This window comes from Eubalaena glacialis, chromosome 3 (genome assembly GCF_028564815.1).
Source record: "Eubalaena glacialis isolate mEubGla1 chromosome 3, mEubGla1.1.hap2.+ XY, whole genome shotgun sequence".
Taxonomy (NCBI): domain Eukaryota; kingdom Metazoa; phylum Chordata; class Mammalia; order Artiodactyla; family Balaenidae; genus Eubalaena; species Eubalaena glacialis.
The window spans coordinates 50,703,605-50,717,636 of NC_083718.1; the positions used below are offsets into that span (position 1 = coordinate 50,703,605).

Genomic DNA, 14,032 nt, shown 5'->3' on the forward strand with positions numbered 1-14,032 from the left:
TTATTTCTTGTCTTGATGGGAAACCTAGAAACTTCCCATTTGACTGAAGTAGGGACCTGAACCAGGGTCTGACCACCTGGACACCCAGTTCTGCTGTACTGTGCCATGACTTTGTCAAAAAGGGCTGAAGCCCCAGTTGACTTCTGGAGATACTACTGCCCAGAACACTAAGTGATAAGATGTCCACATTTTCTAACCCCATTTTTCTATCCTGACTTCTTAGTCTTCTAAGTTGGCTTCTACAGGAAAAATACCATACATACCAGGAGCTATAAAATAGACAGGGTCTGACTGTCGTGCTGAGCTAAACACATCTTGATGGCGCTGTGACCATTGGAGTTTTGCAGGAGACCCATTTCTTTGGACAGCCTTCCAGCCATCAACATCTGAAACACAAATAAAACCACTCTGCATTTGGACAAACCTCAACATCTACTGAGTTAAACAAGGCAAGACTTGATTGCTACTCACTAGCGGTGAGTAACAGGTGGGGATTTCTTAATGTTTCCACATTCGTGTACCATCCTCAAAATCCCCTATGCACCTCTCTACTTTGTATTCACCTTCACCCGCTCCTACCCTACGGCTGCTTTGACTTCTTGTCTCCGAGTCTGACTCTTGGAATAAGAGAGCATGTTTTCGTCTGCTTGTAATTTGTATTTTTATTTTATTTACATAAACAGGGTCTGGCCTTAGTGAGGTAAGAGGGTCCAGTATGTTCAAAGAGAAACTCAGAGTTGAAATCATATTAATCTTTATATTTTTAGAGTGCTTTGTAGCTTGGTAACTAATTTCACATAAATTAACTCGTTTGGCGTATGTGAAAGTGGTGTTATTAGTGAATGTGAATTCCAGGAAGACTCATGTTAAGCCCTTCAATCCAAAAGAATGACTCTTTTGTGGTTTTAAAATAGATGGGATGGGAAATGCAGGGAGACGAAAATCTGGTCTCTTTTTAGTTATTTTTTTAAGTTATTCATAAGCTGGTCTGAGTAAACTATTCAGCTATAACTTTTACAAGACACTAGGCTCTTCCTTATTGCCTGACAAAATAATACACGTTTAAAGCGAGAAGAGAGTTGCTAAAGATGACTCAAGGACCCCATCCTGCGGACGGAAGTCTATAAGCACAAAACCCTATACAACATTAAAAGCAAAAAACCTAGAAAACAGATCGCTTTACCTTGATGGAAGGTAGAGGTGATTTTATGGACACTGTAGTCTCCAGAGCTTCGGCAGCTGGCTGAATGCCCATAGCAAAAACACTGGGTACAGCCCTCAGGGTTTCCCCCATCCAGGTGATAGTAACCTGGTCGGCACCTGCAGTGATGTTTTAGAAATCAGGACAATATTATAGGTTATTTCTTGTCCCTATAGAGAATATGATGACTGATCATTTCTACTTTCTCTTCCACCCCGCCCATTAATTCCCAAAGGTGAGAAATACTAAGTTGCTCATACCACCCCCCACTCCCAGACCCCCCGATGGACAAATCACAGCTCCCCATTACAAAAGCATGAAAGGACTTCCCTCGTGGCGCAGTGGTTAAGAATCCGCCTGCCAATGCAGGGGACACGGGTTCGAGCCCTGGTCCGGAAAGATCCCACATACCGCCGAGCAACTAAGCCCGTGTGCCACAACTACTGAGCCTGCGCTCTAGAGCCCGCGAGCCACAACTACTGAAGCCCGCGTGCCACAACTACTGAGCCCGCACACCTAGAGCTCATGCTCCGCAACAAGAGAAGCCACCACAATGAGAAGCCTGCGCGCCGCAACTAGAGAAAGCCCGTGCGCAGCAACAAAGACCCAACACAGTCAATTAATTAATTAATTAATTAATTAATTAATTTAAAAAGAAAGCATGAAGAATATTCACTTTCTCTTGCTCTGGTAAAGCAGTATCACGTTTGACGTGATGGTCTGGAAACAGTGATTTTTCCCATCCTTGGTGAGGAATTGAGTGGGCAAGATGGGGAGGGGTCATGTAAGGATATGCAGAGCTGGCCCTGTCCTGGAGTAAGTATTTAACGGGGGCAAAAGGGTGGGAAGTGGGGGCCAGCAAAAGAAAGGCAAATGCTCCCGCCCCAGCACCCACTCAGCTGTACTGACCCCTCCCAGACCACCCTCCCTGGCATTGCCCACCATCCCTGCCCCTTGTACCTGGGCTCTGACCCCCAGGGGAGGGGGCAGGTGAGGTTATGCCAAAAAAGGATGGCTAGAGGCTCCTACAAAAGCAAAATGTAGGCTGGCCTCCCCTCTGCTCCTAGCTCAAGCCCTCTGGTGACTTCTCTGAGGACCGCAGCTGGCAGACAAGTCCCGGAGGCTGGGGTCATAGAGAAGAGGGCAGGGGCAGCCGGGAAGGATTTGTTTTCTTCTCTGTTCAAGTTAACGACATCCTTCTACATGAAATAATGGTAGTTTCAATTATCATTTATTTAGCACTTGTGATATGCTAGGCACCTTACTTATGCTCCCTCATTTAATCCTCACTACAACCTTATGAGATAGGAATTGTTGTTTCCAATTTTCTTAGATGATAAGACCAAGGCCAGAGAGGTTAAGAAACTTTTTCAAGGTCATACAGCTGGTAAGTGGCTGAGACAAAATTCAAACTCAGGTATATCTGCTGAAAAATTACGTGGTCTAATCCACTGGACTATATGTCAAGAATATGTTCATTGTGCAAAATCACAGAAAAGCAGTTTAGCCGTGAACAACAGATGCTTCAGAGACCAGCTGTAAATAAATAAGTTGGGTTTTTTTTCTATAGAGAAAGGGTTTAAAAAATCATTATAGTTTCTGTGGAGGAAACCTTCAGATTAAAAGAGATTAAAAACCAAGGAAGGAAGGAAAGAAGGAAGGAGGGAGGGAGGAGTGGAGGAAAGAAGTGGGGAGGCACAGAAAGGGTGGAGAAGGAATAATAAAGGAAGGGAGGTGGGGGGAGGGAAGTGAAGGGAATCAGGCAAAACTAAACCACAGTGTTTAAGGATGTACTTGGGTAATTAATTATGAAGAAAAGTAAGTAAGTCAGAATAGCGGTGACTTCTAGGAAGGAGGGAGGGTGTTATGGGGATGGCACATTTTTAGCAAAGGTCCGTTTCATATAATTGGTGCTGCTGACAACATTTGTTTTATGTGACTTTCTATTTCTGTGTTCTATTTTGAAATTTGAAATGCTTTCAAAAAGTGACTCCTTTTTTAACACTTAAAGCTATGTTTCCTCACCCCCCCACCTCAGCAGCAAAGAACCCCCCGAAAACAAAAGCCAGGAATGTACCTGGCATTTCCTCTGCCCAGGTATACATGACTGGCAGGGTGCCAAAGAACTGCTTTCTTTCTTTTAGGGAACTAAGGGGGAAGCCTTTACCTCTGGGGCCTACCTCGAAGTCCTCTGCTCACAACAATCTCAGGGGAGGGGAGAGTTTTAAGTCTGGGCACAGTTTGTACTTAAGGAATTTCCGGCAGGAGCAACTGAAGGCGGATCGACCTGGTTGCACCACCTGCCCCAACGTGGTTTGGGACCCAAAGGGCTCTTACATCTCCCCCCTAGTTCATGTGTGTGCACATGACCGCCATCCCATCCCCTGTCCTTCTCAGCACGAGACGGTTATCTGTGGCCATACCCTGCAATATTCCCACTTACTAAGATTTTCCCAACATGTTTAATTAGACCAGGCCTTTCCTGGGACCAGGTTGAGTCATGTGACCTCATCGCAGCATACCACCTTGTATAGAGCACCTGGGATTCAGAGCCAGCTGGCCAGGGACTCACCGGGGCCCTGTGCCTCTGTCACAGCATAAACAGAGAAGGGACCCAGAGCAAAAGCTTGGAGTCCAGTGAGATTTGGGGCCTTGGTTGCACTTTTTTTAAGGCCTAGTTTTTGAGGGAAGTCCCAGTGGTTAAGGCTCTGTGCTTCCAATGCAGGGGGCACGGGTTCGATCCCTGGTCGGGGAACTAAGATCCTCCACGCCATGCAGCGCGGCCAAAAAGTAAAATTAAACATAAATAAATAAAGCCTAGTTTTTGAGGACAGGGGGCAGGAAGAAGGTCATCAACATTTGTTAAGTGTCCCTTTTCCGTAATTGCACTGAGGATGAATTCTCATGCTAGTTGCCAAGGGACACCCTGCTGTGTCCGTAGGGTCACAGTTCACACAGACCTATCACAGCGCCCTCCGGTGACAGCTGGCTTGCAGACACAGCGGCCTGTGTCACAGGGCCCCGAGATGCCAGCTGGATCACAGTCACACTTGGAGTCTCTGAGAAAGAAGAAAAAGAAAATTAGAGATGTGTTTCCAAATACTTTGCAACTATACATGTGAAGATCAAGCACTCATAAGCAAATGTCACCAACTTGAGTCAATCTTTCATCTTCAATGAGGCCTCTCTTAGCTATTCTTGTCCATGCTAATCTCTCTCAAACCCTTTAAGAATTTGTTTGTTGGGGCTTCCCTGGTGGCGCAGTGGTTGAGAGTCTGCCTGCCAATGCAGGGGACACGGGTTCGAGCCCTGGTCTGGGAGGATCCCACATGCCGTGGAGCAACTAGGCCCGTGAGCCACAACTACTGAGCCTGCACGTCTGGAGCCTGTGCTCCGCAACAAGAGAGGCCGCAATAGTGAGAGGCCCGCGCACCGCGATGAAGAGTGGCCCCCACTGGCCGCAACTAGAGAAAGCCCTCGCACAGAAACGAAGACCCAACACAGCCAAATAAATAAATAAATAAATAAATAATTAAAGGTGCTAATAATTAAAATAATAATAATAATAATAATAATAAAAAAAAGAATTTGTCCATGCTAATCTCTCTCAGACCCTTTAAGAATTCGTCTGTCCACGCTAGTGCTACTCAAAGTGTGGTCTGTGGCCGGCAGCCAGTCCAGGAACTGTTTGCTACCCACTCCTATAAAGAGGAGGGGTTTGCCCCAGAATGTAAACCACATTCATCACAAAGCTGTTTAGTTTAGTTTGGTTGACTGTGTGGGTCAGTTGACATTAAAAAAAAAAGTTATCATTTGTTTCCCTATTGTTTAATTCAATGGTGTCTGCTTTCACCGTGATTAATTCCATCTACTTGTTTTTGGTTCATTTAGTTCTTTCTTCTGGTGACACTTCTATTGACATGTAATTCACACCATGTAATTCACCCATTTAAAGTATACAATTCAATGGGTTTTAGTGGATCCTCAGAGTTGAGCAACCAGCACCACAACCAAGTTTAGAACATTTTTATTACTCCAGAAAGATACCCCGTGTCCTTTAGGAATCACCCCCATTCCCTCCCTCCAGCCCTAGACAACCACTGACCAACTTTTGTCTCTGTAGATTTGCCTATTCTGAACATTTCCTATAAATGGAATCGTACAACATGTGGCCTTTTGTGTTTGGCTTCTTTCACTTAATATGTGTTCAAGATTCATCCATGTTGTACCATGTATCAGTAGTTCCTTCTTTTTATGGCTGAATAAAATCCTGTCACGTGAATATATTACACTTTGTTCATCCATTCATTGGAATGGACATTTGGGTTGTTTCCACTTTTTAGCTATTATGAATAATGCTAATGTGAACATCTGTGTACAAGTTTCTGTGCAGATACATATGTTTTCATATCTCTTGAATGTATACCTAGGAGTTAAATTGCTACTAGTTTCGCTGATTTTTTTTTTTTTTTTTTTTGGTCGCAAGACTTTCTCAATGAAAATAAATCAGTATTTTCCTCATTTAATTTTAGCACCATCTCCTTGACTTGTGCAGACTAGAGCTTTGACTAATGACTGATCTCTGACTAATCAAAGCACCGGTCTCTGTCACTGAGTTTGGCACATAAGCACATGTGTTTATCTCATGCGTCTAAAACCAAGTCTGTTGTCTTTTCCCTACTGACCTGCTCCTCCTCTGACTGCCCCATGACCCCACCAAATCCTGCCAAGCCTGCCTCTGACTCCTCCTTCTCCCTCACATTTCTCATCTAGTCAGACGCCAAGTCCTAGCCAGCTACCTGAAGATTTCTCTCCCAATCTTCATCTTTCAATTCCCACAGTCTCCTCCCCATCTTGGTCCCTCTATACCATTATCAGGATCCTCTGAGAAACATGTGTTCAGCATCTGCTGGTTGCTAAGCACCAGGGATAGTAAGAAATAGGAAATAGCCCTGCTCTCTAGGAGTCTCAAGGCAGGGCAGATACATGAACAGCAATGGCAATAAAGCATAACGCCAGTGTTACCGAGCTGGAACACCCTTTGTGTGCCTCTTCCTGCAGTGGTGAACAAGACAAAGCCCACGTGGGGCTTACACTCTTGTGGGAGAGACAGATAAACAGATGCATGTAGAAAATAAGAAACTATAAAACAACAGAGTCAGAACACGGAGGGGTGGGGGCTGGTCTGGAAGGCCTCTGTGAGGAGATAGACAAGGTGGGGATGGAGCCAGTGAAGCTCTGCATGGCTCTGAGGGAGGGAAGAGGGCTCTAGACCAAGGCCGAAGTCACATACGCTTGGTTCCTTTGAAGAAGAAAAGGAAGGCTGGGAGGGGGTGAGAAATGGAGCAGGAACCTAAGGCCAAGGATGGAGGGGGCAGGAGGGTCTTGCAGGGCCCTACCTGCCTAGATAAGAAGTTTGGATCTCATTCTAGGTGGGAAAGGAGCTAACGGAAATTTGGAGCAGAGCCGTGATACAACACACTTCATATTTTACAAGGGTTTACAAAAGAGAGACAGGGCCCAGGGAGGGGTCAGGGAAGGCTGGGAGAGAACAATTCACATAAAGGCCCAGATGGTAAGAGAACTTGGGACAGTGGTTACGGGGATGGTGCAGGCATGGCTGGTGGGCTGGTCTCGTATGGGCAAGGGGCTGGAAACATGGGCAATGGGGAGGCGATTCCTCTGTGGGTGGCCTTCTAGCCAGTGGCTTCCCTGCCAAGCTCCCCCTCCTCTAAGCCAGCCCAACACCCTGCCGGCTCTGCATCTCTGTGGGTCATGTGATTTATAATGTATGCTCCACCTTCTTCCAAAAAGGAAGTTGAGGAGGGATAGAGAATGCGTCAAGCTAAAGGGGATTAAAATTATGCAGAAAGTTCTACTCCGAGTCCATTTCTTTGAAATGATTTCCAGGTTAAAATTTGAAGGACTCTTTACTTCCATCCTAGTTCATCTAAAGGAGGGGCGGTTGTCAGGGTGAAGACCACAGGCTCCAGAGACAAACCTCTGAGCCTGAATTTTAAGTCCACCCTCACCAGCAACACGGGACATCTTATTTATCCTCTCACGATTTCAGTTTCTTATCTTTAACACAAGCATAATGCTAATCCCAATTTTTTAGGATTATTGTGAGGAGTCAATGAGATAACCCACGTGAAGTCCTCGAAACGGTGTTTCAGTAACTCAGTTACTCAGTAAATGTTAAGTGGTCCCTAATGTTGATACAATCGCCATTCTTCACAGCGGAAGCCACAGTGGTGGGGCAGGCACTTACAGGAGCCTCTGGTCTTGGGTGCACCCAGCCTCAGTGAGGGTGTGGAAGCCTGGCAGACAGCGGTCACACCTGTCTCCTGTCACACCTGGCTTACAGCTGCATCGTCCAGCATTGTCACATCGAGCGCTAAGAGAACCTGTAACCACAAGGTAAGGAAAAGGAAAGAAGAAAAGGAAATATTTAATTTATGCAACATTAGGAAGAAAACGTCACCCTATGGGAGCTCAATAAATACTAAGTAGTAACCACCACCTGCTGCTTCTAGTAATTCTTTCACATCATCTGGATATGCATCCACCCACTAGGGAAAGTCCTGACAGCCAAGGATAGCTTCTTCAGGGAAAGGAACAGAAATGACTCCTGAAAGCATTATTATTTATGTATCTGCTCTGGTTTCAACATGAAGTAGTTTGTCAAATCCTTGAGATCTCAAGAAGGAACATTGGTGAATGAGCACTTCGGCCTCCACAAAGACAGGGTGAGAAAGTGAGCCACATTCTCCCTTATCTCTGGCAGGCAAACGCAATCTTTTAGGGGGCAGTGCTTGTATGGTATGATTTTAAGAGTACAAAAAAGCCTCTTAACCAAAAACATCTCTACCTGCCTGGAGTGGCAGAAATTCTCACCCTTGGAGCATCACCCGTTGTAAGGAGTGAAGACCCTGCGCATTTTACCTGGTTTGGGGCACTAGAGTACTTGTCCTGTGATTAATTTTTTATAGACATGCTCTGTAAAATGGGACCTCGCAGACTGAGTATTGATGAAAGGCAAGAGGTGCTCAGGATAACAAAATGTGCCACTCTGGAATCCAGCCACCCCTCACCGCACCCCCTTCCACACCCCAGTCCCAGCGTCCATCTTCTCTCACCTGGACCCTGCCTCACACTCTTCTTCCCGCCTCCACCCTTGCCTCCCTATGCTCCAGTCTCTCTACAGAAGCCAGAGTGCTCCTTTTCAAATGGAATTCAGATCATATGACTCGTTTGTTGAAGTCTTCCAGTGGGTCCCCACTCTGAGCGGAATAAAGTGCAAGCTCTGTACCACGGCCTACAGACTCGACCTCTCTCGCTTCATCTCCCACTCTCCTTCACTGAGGTCCAGCTCCCCAGCTCCCCTCGCATTCCTGTTCCTGGAATGTGCTAACTGCTTCTCTCCTCTGGGCATTTGCACCTGCTTCTCCCTCAGCCTGGAATGCTCTTTCCCCAGAACCTCCCCTCCTTGGCCCATTCTCAGCACTTACATCTTGATTAAATATTACTTCCCTAGAGAAACCTTCTCTGACTCTCATATCTAAAATATCCATCCCACGGCTCCCCCAGTCCTTAGCCCTGCTTACTGCTGACTACCCCAGCTTATGTTCCCTGCTGTATCCCCAGCGCCCAACACAAAGAAGAGGCCCAGACATCTGTTGGATTAATTAACCCTTAAGAAAGAGGATGTGGCCATTGTGAAAGGAGTTAGGAAAAAGCCAAAAGATGAGGTGGAAGGGGGCTCACCTACTTGATAACTTCCCAGCGGTTGGTGAAATTATAAAGTAATCCCTATATTCCAACTAACTGTGATAATTAGGCTATTCATAATCTATAAAGTCAACAGAACTCTAACCATTAGCTCCTTTTTTTTCTAATTTCTTACCCGTCTGTGAACTTTTAATTCACTTGTGGATACAATTCAAATCAATAAAAGTATTGGCTCTGTATCTATAGCCGCAGGTAAAACATGAAATAAATTAGTCACATTCACAGTTAGAGTCTGTGAAAGTCTCCATGTCAACTTTGCAACACTTGAAAGGGCCCTCAGTGATAATAACATAAACTACATTTTTTGAGCGCCTGCTACGTGTGAGACACTGAATTGGGCGCTTTATATCAGCTCCCCGTATCTACTGGTGAATTAAGAACTGATGGAAGGGTAACAAATCCATTTGTGGATAATAGGGAGTTCTCAGAGGATCAGGCAGGTGGCGAGGAGATCAGATGTGCAGTTTAGAAGGTCAGCTCTAGAGCAACTGCAGGATGGCTTGGGGACAGGAGAGCAGCAGGGTCTCCGGGCAGAAATCCTCCCCTGACATGATGGCCCAGATTAGAGGAGTCTGGGTGAGAAGGGGAGGAGGGACATGCTGTGAGAGCCACTGCAGATGTAGAATGAACAGACTTGGGATATGGATGATGGGGGAGGGATGGATCAACATAGACGACAGCAGGTCCCCAGAGGGCACCGCTAGATATGAGGCTCCTAACAAACCAGAGGAGGCCAGAGGAGGAACAGGACCTCACACTGAATCATCAAGAGAAGACAACCAGTTTAGTTTGGGACACAATGAACTTAGGTGAACCTGTTCATCTGGAGCTCAAGAAAGAGGCTGCAGATGAAGACTTAGGAGCCTTCAGCCCACAGGCAGAACAGGAAGCCACAGCAAGTGTAAGGTCACTCCGGGAGCAGATAGAGAGAGGAGGGGAAGGTGCCTTGGACAGACATGGAACCTCACTGATTAAGGAAAAGGTGATGGGAGCAGGGAGAAGTCTCACGGAGGAGAATTCTGAGAAGAGTTAAGGGAGAAGGAAGATGGGATGGTTTTCAGGATCTAAGGCAAGAGAGCATTTAACACGATGAGAGTGAGGAGAGACCACTGGGGTTGGCATTTAGAGACAAACAGCAGACAGGGCTAAGAAGGTAAATTCCTGTTTGAATCTATGCTCTGATGAGTAACATTAAATGTTCCTTCTTTAATACCATTTGATTATTTTTAACATAAATGTGTGTTAATCTGGGACCCAGAAACACGTTGTTTTTCTCCATTCAATTTAATGGAAATTATGCTTTCAATTTAAGAAAACTCTCCCTACAGTAGTTTTTCAGAAACAAATTATTCTTTTTTTTTTTAATTTTATTTATTTTTGGCTGCATTGGGTCTTCGTTGCTGAGCTCAGGCTTTCTCTGGTTGTGGCGAGAAGGGGCTGCACTTCGTTGCAGCGTGAGGGCGTCTCATTGCGGTGGCTTCTCTTGTTGCGGAGCACAGGCTAGATCTAGGTGCGTGGGCTTCAGAAGTCGCAGCACGCGGGCTCAGTAGTTGTGGCGCACGGGCTTAGTTGCTCCACGGCGTGTGGGATCTTCCTGGACCAGGGATCAAACCTGGGTACCCTGCATTGGCAGGCGGATTCTTAACCACTGTGCCGCCAGGGAAGTCCCAACAAATTATTCTTACAAGGTGGAGAAGACTGTACTTTATTTGGGGGTTTTCCCAAATAGCCCTAAACAGTACTGTACAAAACACTCCTCTGATGGGTATTAACAGTCATCTCATGGAAATAGGCATTCTGTGTTCAAAAGAGTTTGGGAAATGGTACGTCCTAAATCTTTCAGAGATTTATAACAGCACATTCAGTAGGCATGAATCTTGTTTAACTTTCTAATGCCAGTGTTTCCAAACATTATTTGACATTCTTACAGGCAACGCCTATTATTATCTTGGGAAACACAATATTCCATAGGACATAATGTAGAGAATACAGTTCTAGAAGCTGGGGGACATGAAAAGAGCCCAGGCTTTGGGGTCCAACAGATCTCACCTCAAATACCAGCTCTGCCACCTATTAGCTGTGTGTCCTTGGGCAAAGGGCTCCTCATCCCTTCTTTAAGTGGGGACCACCATACCTTGTAGAGCTGTTGTAAAACTTTGAACTAAAATATATGAAGGGCCTTGGACCTAGAGACTGTCATACAGAGTGAAGTAAGTAAGTCAGAAAGAGGAAAACAAATACCGTATGCTAACACATATATATGGAATCTAAAAAAAAAAAAAAAAAAAAATGGTCATGAAGAACCTAGGGGCAAGATGGGAATAAAGATGCAGACCTACTAGAAAATGGACTTGAGGATACGGGGAGGGGGAAGGGTAAGCTGGTACAAAGTGAGAGAGTGGCATGGACATATATACACTACCAAACGTAAAATAGACAGCTAGTGGGAAGCAGCCGCATAGCACAGGGAGATCAGCTCGGTGCTTTGTGACCACCTAGAGGGGTGGGATAGGGAGGGTGGGAGGGAGGGAGATGCAAGAGGGAAGAGATATGGGGACATATGTATATGTATAACTGATTCACTCTGTTATAAAGCAGAAACTGACACACCATTGTAAAGCAATTATACTCCAATAAAGATGTTAAAATAAATAAATAAATAAATAAAATATATGAAGGGCCTAATTCAACATCTCACACATAGTAGGTGCTCAAAAAAGTAGTTTATACTCGTATCTTCTAGGCCTCCTTCAAGCCTTGCAAAGTTGACATGGAAACGTACACAGGCCCTTACTGTGAATAGGACTGATTTATTTCATGTTCCCAAACTTCCAAAATAATAGCATTGGGTTTTCAGAGTATCTCATTAAAATAAAAATACCTGTCCCAATTCCTACATCATGAGCTACTCTTAGGGACTGTGAACGATTGGGTTTAAAGGACAGATGAAGAACAGCTTACTGTTTCAATAAGCACTTTCTGGACTTCTGTAGTACAGTCTACATGCACCTGAGGACTCACGAAGGTATTCTAAAATGACTAATATTTAAAATTTAAACCAAGAGAGCTTGCTTCCTTTTGAGAACCCTTTAAAAATATATACACTTGCATTTTTAAATAGCACTATTTTATTATTATTTAATTATTATATTTAATAATTATTAAATTATTATCTAAAGACATGTCTTAAATAATAACTCAAATGTTTTAGTCTTGAGTAATCCACTGCCTGGGTCATATATATGTAAAAAAAATAAAATTAAGAGAACAAGCCCAATATCATTGATGTCTACACAGATCTCAAGAATTTAGTTATCAGGGAGGAAAACACACACATACACACACACAGACAGTGAATTTCAAAGTATCCACAAAATGTTTTCAGGGTTATAAGAACTGAGGATAATTCAGCCCTGTTGCTGAGCCCACAAAATCATCACTTAAAAATAAGCCTAGCTGCTATATTTAGGAGAAATTGATGTGACGTCCAAAATCTGTGACCACTTTGGGGATTATGAATGCTGTTGGCTTCATTTGCCATGCATGGAATGGTAGCTTTTGGTAAGATGAATTCTGCATTTGAAATTGAATATACAACAAACTCCCTCGGGAAGTTATTATTTGAAAGTGAAAAATACCTCCTGGCTGGTTGGGCAACTGAGGAATCACATAGAGAATTAAATCTGTGCCACTGATTTAGTGACCCGTGCAGCCAACATGTAGCCAGAGATGGCGCACGGTGGGTACAGTTCCTGCCACCAACGTGCCACTCAGCCCTCAAGTTTCATAACTTCCCTCTCTAAGCCTCGGATACCTCACTTGTAAAATGAAAATCATAATAGCACCCTCTTCATAGGGTTATTTGTGAAGATTAATTACTGGATGAAAGCATTTAGAAAAGTGCCTGGCATAGAGTAAGCGTGTAATGCATGGTAGCTATCATACAAGATATAAATCATCGCTGGGCTCCACTGCTTCCTACGAGGCTGTTCACCCTGAATCTGAGATATCTATCCCCCCAAAGAAAAGAAAGAGCCAGGCTCACTGTTGCTGGGTGGGCAATGGACTACACAGTGTAAAAGAAATGATGGCGTGGTAAAGCTTCATTACCATCTCTCTTTGCTAGGCTGCAGGCTCCTTGTCTATTCTGAGACTAATAACCTTGTCTTCGGGCCAGGCTTTCCAGCTGAGCCAATTATATTTCTCATCACATTCTCGCTGATTACTTTGCTGGGGTGACCCAACTCCACTGACTCACAACAAAGCTGCATAACCTAAGGGGATACAGGGTCGTCAGAGAGGTTACATACCCATTAAAGTAGAATCGTTTTTCTTTTAATTTTTCTTTACGACATTCTTTGATTCAGAGGGAGAATTGCTAAACCCAAAGGATTCTGGATGCTGAGTCAAAGCCACAAAGCTGAGCAAATCTGACTCAAACCATATAATAGCAGCAAGTCTGAAGAATCTGGGAATGATTGCTGGTGTATGGGTCTGTATCACCACGGGGTCACCCCAGTTTTCTATAAGGCTCCCTGACACACTCTACCAGCAAGTCATGGCTAGGCCAAAATCTGCCCATTTTTAGATTCTTTCAGCTGCTTCTAAGAACTAGCTCCACAGATCTACACTAAGTCATAGCCATGCACTAAGGTTATACCTTTTTGGTAGACTAATATTGATCATATTATGCTATTAAACACTTTCTGGCAAAGAGGAGAAACAGATACTACCAAGGAAGATAAAAGACAAATAAGGTAGCCTTAAAAAGTCCCAACTTATTTACCTCTCTTTCCCTCTTTACATTTACTAACTTGTCTTTACTGTCTGCCCACGATGAACATAGCAGGATGTGTGCGTCTGCGTACACAAAAACTACCTATAGTTCTGAGAATACAGCAGTGGGTGATACATTTAAAACAAACAAACAACAACAATAAAAACAGGCTCTCCTATGAACCAGCCACCCTGTTAGGTGCTTCCTATTTCTTGTTCTGTTTTCTCTTGTTCACAACCCTGTGAATGACTCTAAAATGCCTA

At 44.4% G+C, this 14,032-nt stretch overlaps 1 protein-coding gene across 1 annotated transcript in view; it reads right to left on the bottom strand.

The window, feature by feature from the left end:
* LAMC2 (laminin subunit gamma 2) overlaps positions 1-14,032 on the bottom strand; it is a 59,681-nt gene that overhangs the window by 25,101 nt on the left and 20,548 nt on the right. The window contains exons 3-6 of the mRNA XM_061183034.1: positions 7,473-7,608; positions 4,162-4,260; positions 1,184-1,320; positions 264-386 (exon numbers count right to left, since the gene is read on the bottom strand). Of these exons, the coding sequence (XP_061039017.1) occupies positions 264-386; positions 1,184-1,320; positions 4,162-4,260; positions 7,473-7,608 (495 nt within the window). The remainder of the gene's footprint in view (positions 1-263; positions 387-1,183; positions 1,321-4,161; positions 4,261-7,472; positions 7,609-14,032) is intronic.